Here is a 15,340-nt window from a genome sequence, read left to right as displayed (position 1 = left end):
CTGCAACTATTCTGCTGATATCTCACATCCAAATTTTATTCCGGGCAGTTGTGGTTATCTCTTTCTCTGTCATTCACTTTTTTTTCACTAGTTTTCTTTTTAGTTTCTTATCAAAAGTCTGTTAATTACTGGGGGAGAAATAGTTTCCGTGTCAACTTAGGGGCTTGTAACTCCAGTGATTTGTGCATGGAAGTAGTTTTTCTATAAACAGATCTATTGGTTGTTATCATGATTTCTTCGAACTTCTATCAACAACGGTGTTCTTACAGAAAAGAAAAATGGAAGTGCACACATTACAAGCTTAAATGTTCAACATATCAAAAACAGGGGAAAAAAAACCTAAATCATGCATGCTCAAAATACAAAAGAAAGAAGATTGCAGCAGATAGTTGAAGTTTCCAATTCTCTCTAAAAGAACCTCCACTTGATAATGAATGCATCACTTTGGAAATTACCCTTCAGTAACAGTAGGGACCTTCTCATATGCACCCAACTCTCTCAACTTTTGGGGAAGAATGCAAAGACCCCCAAACCTCTGCTGCAAGTAAATAATGCCAGCAAACAGTAAACCTCCAAGAGGAATAATGACATCCCAAGCAGTAGAGTAGAAGTCTGCCACAGGACTTGCATAAAGGTATGACTCATCTAGCGGATGGTGAGCAGAGTTGTGAGCCCTGTAGAGATCATACGCATGTGGCAATGCTCGAACAAAAGTTGTTCCGATGTAAAATGAAACAGAAAGAGCCTTTTCCCTTGATTTGCAGAACATGTTGAGCAGAATTTGAGGCAACAAAAAACCGTCCAAGACCAAACCAGCATAAGATTTCACGGCAGTGCCCAAATGTGAATGCTGCTGATGGCCTGCCCCTGGATAGGCAGTTATGGAACCATCATTAAGGCTCTTCCTCCAGTTCAGTGTATGCAGAAGCAAAGCAGCCAAAGCCCCAGCAACATATATTAGTAAAACCACAAAGAGAGTCTTCCTCTCCATGATCCAGAGCTCCTTTTGGGTTCCAGTTGCTGATCTTGCTGACCATGTTAGCTGCAGAAGACGGATTTGCAGCAAGAAAGCTACCATTGTTATTACTCTTACAATCACCTCATTAACTTCAAGCCATCCACCACTTCCAAGGAACACACTTCGGCGGTTGGTGCTATTCGCGAACATGGCTTCAAAGTTTAGCATAAGAGGTATCATGTAGCCCAGAGTAAGAATTAGTAGCATGAAAATGGAAATGGAGGGAAGAACATCAGGGTACTTTTTCACATGGAAGAGTTGTAGCGCCACAAAAACACATGAAAGTGTGGTGGATACAAGAACCAAGGTGATCTCCACATCCATCCTCCAAATGGACCGCCTTTCTTCAACCAGGTAACTGGAAGCTGAAGACAAATCCCAACTTTCAAAATGAAGAGGATCGGACTTTTTTCGTGTGCTTTTGATGCTTCCCTTGATCAAACTCCATTTCTTGCTTGGATTTGTTGGAGGGAATTGAAAATTGACAACAATATCACAATCTACTGAATCATTTGTTGGCTGTTGATTCTTTGAGCCCAGATTTCTGCAGCCAACCATGCACAGGCTTCCTTCTGTTTCATCATAGATCCCTTCTGCAAAAATCTGCGTATCATTTAAAATTGATACATTCCCCAACTTTGCATAAGATAGCGATGTGATTCTTATTGTGTAGCTAATATTGTAGGGGTTACTCTGGTTGTTGCTGTAGCTCACAGTCACAGGAGAGCTCACAGGAGCAAAACCTACAGAGGACTCATTGGTGCTTACAGTTGAATACCAATACGACTGGTAAAACTGATTGCCAACAGAGAGTGGGACAGAACTGCCCCATGCAAGTTCTCCTTTCAAATTTTTAGCTGACACATCGAATCGCATTTCATAAGAAAAGGGATTCGGGTATACATTGGCCTTGTCATGAGCAGCCTTCTTTCTCGGGCACAACTTGGTTACTTTGTCCATTTTCGTATACTTGTATTTCAAGCCTGGAATCAGAACCCTTCCAACGTCATCTTGAGGACTTTCAAATGTAATCTGTTCAAGGTAACCTGACTCTGTCGCAGTTTTGTTGCTCCAAATATGCCCCACAATGCTACTAGTGTTTCCGATTGTCCATATTGCAGGAATTTTCAAGCTCAATCTTGTTGAACAATTTCCCACACGAACATTATTCCAAGAACCTGCTGCATCCAAGAACTGACAAGCAACAACAGATAGTTGGTTTTTCTCAGTATTCCACGAGCCTTCCCCAACCAACGTTTTATTGGGATTGAAAGGCCTTCGATACCAGAGGCTGTTACTCTCTGCAAATTCCACCAGAACTCTCAAGCTTCTTTCATCCTCCAAACACTCAATAGCCTTCAACGACATAACGCGAGGCAAATCAGACACAGCAAGTGGAGTGCAGTTCTTAGCAGAAGCGCAACCGCTTGAATATTTGAGATCAAATTCATGATTTAGTACTTCGCTTGAGAGTACTGAACAAAACCTCTCCATTTTCAAAGAACTGGTGGGATTGGAATCATCACTTCCACCAGAAGAACTCCTGTTTTCAGATTTATTTGAAACCAGAGTGTACTGGTAGTTCATACTAGGAAAAATCAAAATAGAGATTGGCTCAAAATCATTTGGATCATTCTCAGACCTCATCAAGCTCTCTAAGGTTCCACTGATCATACTTGTAATACTAGTGGAATTCATGAAATTATAGAGCTTAAGAACAGAATGAACATTACGCAAATAACCATAAGCTGATCCAACCATACAAAGCTTCCCAGAAGATTGTGACCAGAACCCATCTAGTGCAAAAGCTATTGAACTCCGTCGATGAGAAGCTGATCCATACTTGTTGCTTGTGGAATTTCCCACAAAGTGATATGTGCTGGCTCTTGGAAATCGTATGCGTCCTTGAAGCTTGAATAAGCCCTGCACTTTAGTTTCTATAATACTCCTGGTGTAGAAGTCAATTGATGAGTTTGGACTGAGAATGCCACCACTACCACCACCAGTGTAGTAACCTGTATGGCGGTATTGATAGGGCGGTCCTAGCACGTTACCTTCCGGGTCAGACTCGGGAACAAATGAAGCACAATGATCAGTGTAAGCGGTTTGGTAGTTGAATCTAGAAGAGGCTGCAGAGGGTGTGGTGAAAACAAAGAAGAATATGACAAGCTTTGAGAGTTTGTACCACATCTTCAAAGAGGTGGTGATAACAGAAGAAGGCTTGCACTTGGGTTCTTTGTTCATCTGTTTTGAGACAAACATGAACAAGAAGAGATTGAACAAGAACAAAAGGCAATGCAATGGTAAAATACTTTGTGATGATGTTCTATCTATGTAGTTAGCAGAGTCCTGAAGTACCAGGTCAACCAGCCAGTGGTCCTACTGCTAGGTAAGGCTTGTGATCTCACCATTGGAGTTGGCTTTAAATTTTCAATGCCTATGATTTACCTTGTATACAACTCAAACAAACTTGATGTATGTAATTGGTTAGTCTGAATATTACACTGTATGATTACGTTTATATTCATTTTTAGTTTTTTCTGTAATCCTTTTTTTATCTAAACCATTATGATTTAGTCTTCTTCATTGACTTGGAAAATTCCAGCATTAGAAGTTCGTCTCATAAGTCATGATGATCTAACACGATGTCGCTACTAGCTTTTAATTTCACTCCGTCAACGTCAACGTCAACGCCAACCAACACTCTGGAAAAATGAAAGGTCGCTCCAGCCCAAAGAACACGGTTGGGAAAATTGTTGTCTACCAGCAATGACAATCACATCGCTATGAGCTATTATCAATTCACTCATTTTAAAATAGGAATATGTATAAATCTATTAAGGGATTTTTGTAGAAATGTCACCTGAATTTGTAATTCAGTTTCAATTTGCCACTTTAAAGGAAAATTTAAGATTAATGTCACCTTAATTTTTCAAAATCTATGATTTTGTACCATCCATTTTCAAGGGTATTTTAAAAATGGAAAAATCATTATTAAAAAATTGTATTAAAAAAAAAAAATTTCTCACATTCCCCCATCCCCTGTGTGCCACCAGCGGCTCCAACCAACCCCGCCCACCTTGCCCCTTCCTCCATTCCCCCTTACCTCTTCCCTTTCCTCCTCTCTCTACCATGGAACAGCTACCCTCCACACACAAATTCCCTCAGCCACCCAAACCGAGTCCACCTTTTCCTTCTTCTTTTTTATTTTTGGTATTTTTCCATTTGCATATTGAAAATTTGTGGAGAGAGAGAGAGAGAGAGAGAGAGAGAGAGAAGCAGGTGGTACGTATTGAAAATTTAAAAATTTATGTGACATTTCTACAAAAACAAAAAAAAAATCATCTATTAAATATCAATCATATCATGTCCATATTATAATACCTGAATTAATAATACCGTGTATTATCCTAACAAAAGAAAGTTATTACTTGTGAATCACTCGTGTAAAACATCAGCATAACTTGTTACCGTTGTTTTATGTTCTAGCAAAATAAAACTAAAATCTATTTTGTAAAATATGTAAGGTTAGTGCATGAGTTAAAGTAGAGGTCTAAAAACTCTTAAAAAAGAGGATAAGAATGAAGAAAGAGCCAAAAGTCACAAGACTTTGACTTTGTCCACCCTAAACGTAATGACTTTGCACAGAGGTGGGCAAATTTTCCAAGTAGAGTAGATCACCTCGATCACTCCCATTAACTTGTAGTGAGGAAGTTTTCCTTGTTTTTGTCTCCCATAAAGTGCAAGATAATATGGAAAAGTCCGGTGCCTATAATTCTTGCATTTTTCTGAATTCCAACTGCAAAACGTCACCCATGGAGTCATCAACTGAATTATCATTTAGGATAATACCAAATTTAAGTTGGACTGTGCTGCTAAATACTATCCCAACTTATCATTGGGATAAGTTGAACAAGAGCATTGGGATAAGTTGGACGAGACCTAGCTTGCTAGCCGTTGGATCAGGGAGGGTAGGGTAGGGAAAGGAGGTAGAGGGTAGGGGGCCGCAAGGGCGGCAACACGAGCGAGAGAGAGAGAGAGAAGCAGGTGGTGCGCCTACGAGCAGAGACCAATTAGGTCACCAGACTCCACTGTTGATTCCCACGACCTCTCCAGTCTCTGCTGCCGCCACCAATAGGGGCACTGCCTACTTTCTCTTTTTGTTTCTTCACCATTTTGCTTTTAGTTAGTTCTTTAGTTTTTTTTCTTCTATAAATGGGGTGCAAATACATCGATGAACCATATCTACATTCGACCAAGAAAACAAAAATAAACCATATCAACAGGCACTCTTTCTTTTTCACTCAAATGAAAATTTTCCGTCTAAATGACCGGAGATGAGACGAAAAAAAAGAAGCGATTTCAAGGATAATGCTTGAACATCTGGGTTTTCTGCTTCTATAATTAGTTACCGAATGGTCTACTCAAATTCAGGGCGGTTTATCAACTTTACAATTTCAGAAATAAAAAAATATATATTCCGCACTGAGCTGCAGAATAGAAATTTCAGTACTAAAATTCCAATAGTATAAAACTGAACTTAGTCTAAGCAATCCCATCCATACTGGCATCCTATATACAACATCCAAAAACATATTTACGCAGACAGATGGTTATAATAATGAAAAGCCGCTCTAGAATGAAGTCTAAACTTTTCGACCAGAAGAAAAAGTTATATATATTTGTAGGTCAAAGGAAACCTAAGTCTCACCTCCTCTTAGATATATGGCAAAGAGTCAAGTCTCGCATCAATTTATCAACATAAAACCATTGACGTTGCAGCCTGAGGCATACTAGCAATCTGATTGTTCCCAACGACTGCTGGTGGTAAGAAATTCTCACAGTCCTTGGCCCCGATTCTTGTAAACTCTGTGACAATCATAGGTACATACCCGGCTAAAGAATCCTTGAACTTCTGTGAGCAACTCTTGTCACCCTCATCAACGTCTTGAACTCCACCTTTGACCAGACACCCCACTTGAGCACCATCCATGTATGCTTTGCAAGCCACCAGAATGTCACGAGCACGACTATAGAAATGCCCCAGAACAAAATCCTCAAAATTCTGCATCCAGATATAAGTTCTAACTGAGAAATGCACTCAAAAGGGTAACCAAACACGAACTCTCCACACATAGGAACAATTTATAAAAACATGGCATCCACAGCATTATATAGCCAGATATACCGAAGCCGCAAGTTTCGACTGCCAAGTCCGTAATGTGACAGAATGTTCATTAAAGACAACTGTAATATCACCAAACATTATGCGATCGTAGATAATATTTGCTTATTTAGTTGACAACATAAACAGCTAGTTCGTTAACTAAAGAATAAACTATGTAGATGAGGAAAAAAAAAGAGTTATGATGAAAAACTATCAAAACTTGCAATTAAGATCCACTGAATCTCTGGCGTTCTAGTCAACCTTCCACATACAGCAACCTATAAATTATTTTAACATCTTGCGCATAACACAACTAAAAATATTATAATTATCTTGAGGAAACAATTATTGAGTTCAGTATATCATTTTAACCATAAGTATTATCAATTGGTTGTGTACCATGATGGAATTTAAATGCAGCATTGGCGGCGCTGATGATGTTTGTGCGGGTGGTAGTGTCGGAGGCGGGGGTGGTGGGGTAGTGGCATTGAAGGTGATGGAAGTGAGGTGGTGGTAGTTGGGTGGGGATGGGCGTGAGGGTTGTGGCAACAACGATGTCGGCAGGAAAGTGGAGCCGAAAGCAGTGGTGGTGGTAGTGGTAACTGTGGATTCTTTTGTTAAACTCTTGGAACATAGGAAATAACACCCTATTTAGGAGGAAATTTAAAAGTTAAGGACCCCAAATTCCACATCTGCTTCATTTTGAATCTCAAGATTTCATTGTTTATGACAACAAACAAGGCAATTGGAGATGGTCACTTCCGAAATTCCGACTTCTTCCAAAATATACAGTCTAGTTTTATCATCCTAACATACTGCAAAAGAAAATTAAATCCTTCTCAAACTCCAGAACGAGCTACATGATGAGTTCGAACTCATATTTAAAAATTCAATATGGAAATGGTTTCATCAAAATACTGCATTTTCAGAAATCTATGTAAATGGTTGTTTAAAACTTCAGGAAACTCAGCATACATTGACATGTTTTGACTGATTATTTTTAAAATTTTCAGAAACATTCTCATCAGTTTCACATATTGATGCACATGGACAATGTTTACAGATACCAATCTCATACTGCAAAAGACTGAGCACAGTCTAGATTTTTAGGAAAATGGAGAAAAACTCAAATCTTACCTTTGGAGGCCTCCTCATGATGTACACCATTGTCCTTAAAGATAGGATGAATGTATCCTCATTGTACTCAAGGGACCTCTTTTCACCAGCTGCTGAACCATTCATACGTGCATATCCAGGCTCATTAAAGTAGGGCTTTGTATTCAAGATCAGTCCTTGTATAGAGACCAAAACTTGTAGCATGGTGGACACACCTGGGAGCCACTTCTCATTTTTGTTCCCAGTCCAGGTGTTAAGAAGGCTGAGGCATACTTTTCCACAGTTGTACAAATTTGGATTTAATCGAAGGCCACCAGAGTGGTAGTAGACATTCTGCATTATCAAATTCCTAGTCAAGATGTAACCAGATATAAATTAATGCCGGGCAATCAAAATCAGTCACATACCGGTGGTGCATTGGGATAGCCACTGGGGAAGAAAACATCAAAGAAGAAGAGACCATCATGGTAGGGAGTACCCTCTGCCCCAACAATAACGGCTCTCAAAAGATCCATTCTTGTCTCATAAACTCTAACAAATATAGTATCTGTGGAAGTGAGAAAAATAAGGCAGGTGGGTTGAGGGTTCAAATATAAAGCGAATTATATTACGCCCACTTAGGCAGATTAAAAATGCAAGTGCACCAAAGTTCCTATTGTATCAAACATCAATCCCAACTATATTTCGTATATTCTCAATTCCAATTTTCCGTACCAAACCAATTACTTACTCAGCATCATGAAAATGTCAAAGCAAAAGATTTGACAAAGACGAATAACTAACGGATGGGAAAAGTTCACTGCCATAACATTCAAAAAAGTTGTTTGAAAAAGAAAAAAGAAAAAAACAGGAAGGCTCACCAGGCAAATCCTTTTCCAGGATCTTCCACTCTTCCTGAATTCTCTTTGCCCAATTCTTTGGTGGCTTCAGAAAGAGTAAAAACAAAACACTATAAGATATAGAAATAAAAATGAAACTTAAAAACAAAAAATAAAAAACGTATGCTATCCATCCAAAATTTCACCTACTTCTTGTGCCAAAGAAGAAAACTCACCTGCTTCGTTGAAGAACCACGGCTAGTATAGTGATGGTCTGAATGATCTTCAATTGTATCAAATTGTTTGAAACCCTTAAACTTCTCTATAAATTCATCTATGTCCATGCTAGAAAGTTTCCTCGTGGGGGTTGTTGAAACACCTACTGGAACAACATTATTTTGAGTTTTGGGATTAAAAACCCAAGGAACACCTGCTACTTCTCCAGGAGGATATATCGAACCCAATGGATCATAAAAACTTGAATTAGATGGCATAGTATTGGATTTGGAAAAAGGATCCGGCCACCAAGGAATGGGTGGTGGTACTGCAGGAGGATTATAAGAAGTACTTGAAGCTTTTTTCTTTAAAACTTCACGAAAATATGCCATAGAAGATGCCTCAGATCCAGAAACGAGCTTCATTGCATCAAATTGATTTACAGAATTATAATTTGTTGAACTACTTGAAGAAGATGGCTTCTTTTTACGCTGGAAAGGTCCTAAAAGCCATTGAGATTTTGATGATTCTACTCCAACTGGGAGATTAGGAGCACTCCCTTGGTGTTGCAAAGCAGGTTGTTTCTTTTTACTTCTGGCAGCTTTTGATAGTTTCCAGGGTGGTGATAGAGGTGGGTGAGGAATATTGTCAATTTGGGTCTTCAGTGACCAAGGAGACAGAGGTGAGTTGTTCCCTTGAAGACCAACATCATCTGGTTCAATTTGGCCACTCTGGTTGACAGAACTACTTCCAGAAACTGAATTTACTTTACTATTAGGAGGATCCGAAAACCAAGGGACAGGTGCCTCTATTCCAGGAGGAATATCCGCATTATCAAAATGCGCTTGCAATAGGGCATACTCGTCAACATCCATAAACTCATCAAGATAATAATCAGTGTAGTCATCATCGTCATATGATACATCAGAAATGGGACCATCTAAATTGATTAAGTTAGCTGGGGCAAAACTCTTTGTAGCTTCAATCCCGTGCCCTGATCCAAGGAATTCGATACCAGAAGGGCCAAATAAATTATTGACCGTAGGTTCCTGAAAATACTAGTAATATCATAATGTAAATATGTTAAAGAATGCTTGAGCTACATTTGAATATTTATCATTAAAAGAAAAAGAAAAGAAAGACAACAGTCAACAGATAGATAGTGTCACTCAAGTTAATCATAAACCTTAGCTTGATGATCATGGTAAGCATCAGAAGAGTTTTGTATTCCCTTCCCTTTAACACTTCTATCAACTCTCTCATCAATAAGCATTGCAGCAACAGAATCTTCATCTTTGTCAATTTCAATCACATCATGCAGAATAACCTAAAAAAGGATAAATTATAATTAGAAATATCCTATCAAGAAAAGAAAAAATTCAACAGACAGAGGCATCCTATGAAATAACAAGAATGTTCAGGAGTAGAAACCATTGAAAAAGTCACCCATAAGGTGAAAGCTACTAATGAAGAGAAAAGAAAACAAAAAGGAAAGTAGTTATAAGCAGAGAAGTAGGACATGCAGACTAACTTACTAAGATTAAAACCACACTAAATTGAAGACAAAAGCAAATATTAAATGCTTGTTTTCTTTTTAATTCCCTAACCATCATCATGGTTGGAAAAGATATAATGTTGGTATATTTTATATGATCAGAACTAGTAAAAATTGCTGCACAAAATAACTAAGAGCAATACATCGTATAAGCACAAAAAGCCAAACTACTACCAAAGACACTTGGGCACAAAAAGCCCTCAAAAACAAATAACAGGCAAGTGCTAGTGCTAGTGCATGTCAAGAACTTACAAAAGAAATTTTCAAACTGAAGGCAACAGCTTTAGTCAAGCATCCACTATGTATACGATACAGTCTTAAGGCATTTGAAACCATGATAAATGAACTAACCACATATGTTGCATGGAAGTTTAATGCCCTCGTTATAAACTTCCCCACCACCAACACCCACCATCTAAAAAGGAGGTGAAAAAACTTACGAGTGTGAAGAAATTTTCCAACAATGTAAACAATAATGGGTGTGGTGATTGAGCTCCAGACAATGTTTTGCCAATAGCCAAAAAACTTAATACTCTCAGAAAATTGGGAACAGATGAATATCAAGTATATTATTACATTGCATAGGAGACCTGAAGCCTGAAAAAATTTGCTGAAAGCCCTAAAATAAAATTAACAAAAAAAGAACAGAAATCTTTAAATTGGGCAATTTCAGTGATTCTACACCAATGTTCCAATCAACTCGCACCATCCTTATCAAATTCAAGTAGTCTGAAACTACATGTAGCCTAGAAGCCTTGAATGCATACCCAATTGAAATAATAATCGAAACGGTAACTTGATCACTCAAAATAGAGTATCGGCTTCCAAAGAACACAAATTTCATCACAACGACATGATCGAACCCGATAAATCACAATAACGTCGAAGATTGAGTTCATGATTGATAAAACAAACAAATAAGGAGGAGAAATAGTCTGGTGAACGAACCTCTTTGTTTTTTTGCAACTTCGGAGTCCGATGACTCGGAGGCGGAATCTCGACGACGTCGTCGGAATCCATACACGGAGAAGTGCTACGCGGAAGCAATCGCTTCCTGTTTGGAACGAGAGAAAGTGAAAGAAAGTCAGGGAAGAGAAGAAAAAAAAACAGAGAGAGAGAGCAAGGGAAGAGTTTTCTTCTTTTCAAAATTCCGAGTGAGAGAAAGATGAGTGAGAAAGATATAGAGAAAGAGAGAGGGACTTGGAATTCTGAGGGACGTTTTCGGGCAACGGCGGCGGCTCCATTGGACCGGCTACTTGAAATTCACCGGCTCAGCGGCTAAGCAAATCGGCGGCGGCGGCTCACCGGCTCGATTAAAAAAAACCGGGTTTGGCAAATGATTTTTGTAGAGAAAAAGAAAAAGAAAATTATGAGAAAAGGTGGTTTTTTGCCAGCCTGCGGCTTCGCGCCTTGTCAAGGAAGATCAACATAGATTTCGACGACAACCAAGGTAGTGTGTATGTGTAGGTATGTATGTGTGTGCGCGAGTGTCCCTTTCTCATTAAATAATTGCACACGTTCTGCGCCTTTAATTACCAATTATACCACTAACCCGGCACACGGTCTTTGGGCTGGTCTTGGTCTTGGTATTGGAGAGCTGCTGCTTCTGCTTCTTTGTGGGCCCCACCTACTGCGACGATCAGCTTCCACTGCAAGTTTCTACTTTCTGCCAATAACCATCTGCCGCGATTGCCGTGAATTTGGTTCACGGCGATGACGTGGCGGTTTTGTAGTGGGAGAGCAGTGAGTGTTTAAAGAGTGGGGTTGGTGTAGAGGATCCAAACCAAACGTGGAACTTAAGCTAAACGGAGGTTTTTTATTTACACAAAGATCCCCTCATGTTATTGGGATGTCAAATTACTTCCACAATACTCATAATTTTTCACTTAAAATTTATTGATGTCAGTTAAAAAAATTCTTCAAATGACAATATTAATCATATAAATTATGTTACATACGTTCATGAGGTTAAGTATTGACATCGATTAAAAAAATTTCTTCAAATGACAATATTAACCATATAAATTATGTTGCATACGCTCATGAGGTTAAGTATTGATGTCAGTTAAAAAAATTTCTTCAAATGACAATATTAACCATATAAATTATATTGCATACGCTCATGAGGTTCTTTTTTTTTATATATAAATAAATCATCATATTTTTTGGATGGAAAAGTATTGAAATGTGACATTAGTGTAATTTCTGAAAACTCAAGAATTTTATGACTATACAGGAGTATCAATGTAAATAACTCGATTTTTTAAAAAAATTAAATTAAATTACTTGTTCTGCAGAAAAGTACGATTAGATTGTTACCCAAAAAGAAGGTAGGATTTTGATGAAGCAACCAAGGGTTGGGATCGGATAAGGATATACGTACGTGTGCGAATCATAAGCTGTATAAGAGGGTCCACGCGTGCCACGAAGACTCGGATAAAGTTTTGCTTATTTGGGGAATTTTTTAATGATTTTCAAATTGAATTTTGGTTCTAATCCTTTGCGGCCAGTTATGGAAGGTTGTTGAGACCAAAAAGAATAGGGTAGGTTGAAGCTGAATTTTAGATTCAGCCAAATTGAATAACAAATGCAATTCCTTCATTTTATTCTTTTTCTTTTTCTTGTGTAACAAAGGTGGAGAGGGATTCAAATTTGGAACCGTTCTTACAAAAAAAATCGACGAAAATAACGAGTTCAGTTGGTATTTAAAAGTACCAATACCCTAAAAAGTAGTTTGCAGCCAAAAAAAGGTTTCATAATAAAAGAGTAGTTTATCTTACATACATGCTGCAAATAAATGAATGTGTTTTTTTCTGCCAAAAATAAATGAATGTATTTAATGAAATAAAGATTATTATTTCTTAATAAATGTTGATTCATTGTATTTTATGCACCTTGTTTTAAGAGTACAAGACCCTTTTTTCACTGTCATTGTCATTCGATTGGGAAAGGGTGGAAGAGGAAGTATCATATTGACTTACTTCAAGATTATCTCTTACGTGAATTGAACCCGGAATATTATATTAGTGCACCTGCTTTAAGAGTGCAAGACCTATAAATGGAGATATGTATTGCAGACATTTACTGAATGAGATAAGGATGTCGTTATAAATGTTTTTTTATTGTCAATATGTGGTTATAAATGTTGTTTGGTACCGCAGACACTCCTGAGTCGAATATAACTGAAACCATGTTTTTAAGCCAAAATTTAAGGGTCTGTTTGGTTCACGTATTACAAGTTTAGGAATGAATACAAGATTGCATTGTGTTTGGCAACACATGTTTGGAAATCTGATCCGTGATGCATGGGTCTGCATAGGGGAAAATGAAACTCCCCAGTCCCCTTAGATAGAGAAATTCTAACTACTTTCTCCTCGTATTTCTAATGCCAGCGAAATAAATTTATTTATTTTTTGTTGCCAAATAATCAAGGGTGGAATTACATGTAGACTAGATTGTAGGGGTGGGCATCAGGACCGGAAAACCGGAACACCGAACCGAACCGGTGAAAAAAAACCGGAAAAAAAAATCGGTTGACCAAAAAAGTCAACAAACCGGACCGGAACCGGACCGAACCGGTTCCGGTTCTGGTTTTACATCTCTCCGCACCGAACCGGACCGGTCATATATTTTATATTTATATTTTTACAAAATTTTAAAATCTAATGCCATTTTTTAACTTTTATAATCACTAATTTTCCAAGTTCAACTTCAAAAAATTTCTAAATGTATGAATTGGATTATTTGTTCATTTTTAAGCTAAAAAAATAAGTTATTTATTATAATTTTTTTAAAAATTAAAAATTAAAAAATTAAAAAATTAATAATCCGGTTCAAAACCGGAACCGATCAGAACCGGACCGGAACCGGTTAGAACCGAACCGGCCGGTTTTTGAAATTTTTTTTGCTTAAACCGGACCGAACCGAACCGGTTAAATAATACCGGTTTCGGTTCCGGTTTGAGGTGAGAACCGGACCGAACCGGACCGCGCCCACCCCTACTAGATTGGGCTTCAACCTGATGCAAAATATGATAAAATACTGATTTGGTGCAAATTTTATAAGATATTTCCTACTCCCACAAATATTAGCCAACCATTTGTTAAGCTAGTTGGCCCACAAAGTCACATACTTGTTGCATATATATATATACTAGCCTTTCTGCACGCGCTTCCGCGCTTGCGAGAGGTTTTTTTAAAAAAATAAGTAAATTTATTTTAGAATTAAAAAAGATAATGGACAGTTGTGTTCCATAAAAATAGGATACATTATCTGCTTTTTCTTTTTCTTTTAATTTTGTTAAATATGAAAAAGTGTGAATTTACCATATTATCCTCATTTAATTAATAATTTGAATTTTTAATATTTGCATTAACCAAGGGCATTTTCTGGTATTTTGAATGTTTCACCATTCTCTGCCTTTTGCTTTATATATATAGATATATAGACAGTTCCCTTCTATTGAAGGATCCCTTAAATAATTTTATTTGAGAGACGCCTTTTAAGGTATCCTGTAATTTTTTCCCCAATGATCCAAACCATTTATTTTTTAGGTCTTCATTCATAGATCATCCTTACAAAAAATTAGACAAATCAGAAACCGTTTCGACATTCAATTGTGTCTTACAAAATCAATGAACACGGTGCTTCAAGAAAGTACTAAAATTTCAATAACTCAATTGAGTGGTCAAATGATATCGGATTCAAGTGATTTTTTGTAGAGATGATCTTTGAATGAGTATCTACAAAATAAACGGTTTGGATTACTGCAATACAATCCGAAGTGGTGCCTACAAGGGATGTCCCTCAAATAAGCTTATTTGAAGGATCCCTCAATGGAAGCTTATATATATATATATATATATATGTGAGTGGGAACCATTGTTTTCTTCTCTTTTCTTCTTCTTCCGATTTACAGTTTCGCATCTAGATCTACAAGTGCAACAAAGCTTTAGTGTTTATGTCTCTGTTTAACTTTTTTGGATATGCTACTGCTACGAATTGTACTTTTGTTTGCGTTTCTACTTCCCATAGTTTCAGTTTCTGATTCCGACTTGGTTCTCACTGTATCAATTAGTATACCAAAAAAAAAAAAAAAAATTGGTTCTCATTGTTTATATAGATCTTCTATACAAGAAAAAAATCAAAATTTTAGCACACCTCCAGAAAAAGTCCTAGTTCCGCCAGCAAATAACCCTCCTTATCAATAAAATTACTATTTGTTTGACAACTACAAAAAGTATCAAAAATTACTATCTATTTTCCTTCAAAACTATGGGTTTTTTATTTTCTTTATCAACCAAATATCAAAGAATATTGAAAAAAAAAATTATCACAAGGTGTAGTGTGGTTGGCAAACTGTCACCTCCAGCTGGCGAGCTACCTAGTGCCTCAATGGCAAGAGTTCAAAACCCGTTGGAATCACTTTGTGGCCAAGAGCAAGCCAAACT

The 15,340-nt window shown here is 37.5% G+C and overlaps 2 protein-coding genes across 3 annotated transcripts; both read right to left on the bottom strand.

Moving 5' to 3' along the window:
• On the bottom strand, positions 197–3,473 carry LOC18778182. Its single transcript, XM_007213602.2, has one exon. The coding sequence runs from the start codon at positions 3,278–3,280 to the stop codon at positions 452–454; it is 2,829 nt and encodes a 942-aa protein (XP_007213664.2). The 5' UTR covers positions 3,281–3,473; the 3' UTR covers positions 197–451.
• Positions 5,388–11,373, bottom strand: LOC18779093 (probable ubiquitin-conjugating enzyme E2 25). 2 transcript variants are annotated; one of them, XM_020562118.1, is made up of 8 exons: positions 11,091–11,373; positions 10,839–10,944; positions 9,522–9,662; positions 8,356–9,393; positions 8,162–8,225; positions 7,709–7,848; positions 7,323–7,634; positions 5,388–6,083 (listed from the first exon to the last, which is right to left on the bottom strand). In XM_020562118.1, the coding sequence occupies exons 1-8, from the start codon at positions 11,132–11,134 to the stop codon at positions 5,775–5,777; spliced, it is 2,154 nt and encodes a 717-aa protein (XP_020417707.1). In that variant the 5' UTR covers positions 11,135–11,373; the 3' UTR covers positions 5,388–5,774. The 2 variants fall into 2 exon arrangements, with proteins under 2 accessions (XP_020417707.1, XP_007211379.2); XM_007211317.2 differs by having other exon boundaries at positions 8,356–9,384; positions 11,091–11,344.

This window comes from Prunus persica, chromosome G4 (assembly GCF_000346465.2).
Source record: "Prunus persica cultivar Lovell chromosome G4, Prunus_persica_NCBIv2, whole genome shotgun sequence".
Taxonomy (NCBI): Eukaryota; Viridiplantae; Streptophyta; class Magnoliopsida; order Rosales; family Rosaceae; genus Prunus; species Prunus persica.
This window is presented reverse-complemented; position numbering and strand designations above follow the sequence as displayed.

What these genes read in the sequence shown, in the direction of transcription:
- LOC18778182 (XM_007213602.2), bottom strand. Translation starts at nt 3,280, where the DNA reads ATGTTTGTCTCAAAACAGATGAACAAAGAACCCAAGTGCAAGCCTTCT.
- LOC18779093 (XM_020562118.1), bottom strand. Translation starts at nt 11,134, where the DNA reads ATGGAGCCGCCGCCGTTGCCCGAAAACGTCCCTCAGAATTCCAA. An exon ending in AACGTCCCTCAGAATTCCAA is followed by an intron (nt 10,945 to 11,090) that starts GTCCCTCTCTCT and finishes CGTTCCAAACAG; the next exon opens with GAAGCGATTGCTTCCGCGTA. An exon ending in CCTGGAAAAGGATTTGCCTG is followed by an intron (nt 7,849 to 8,161) that starts GTGAGCCTTCCT and finishes TCACTTCCACAG; the next exon opens with ATACTATATTTGTTAGAGTT.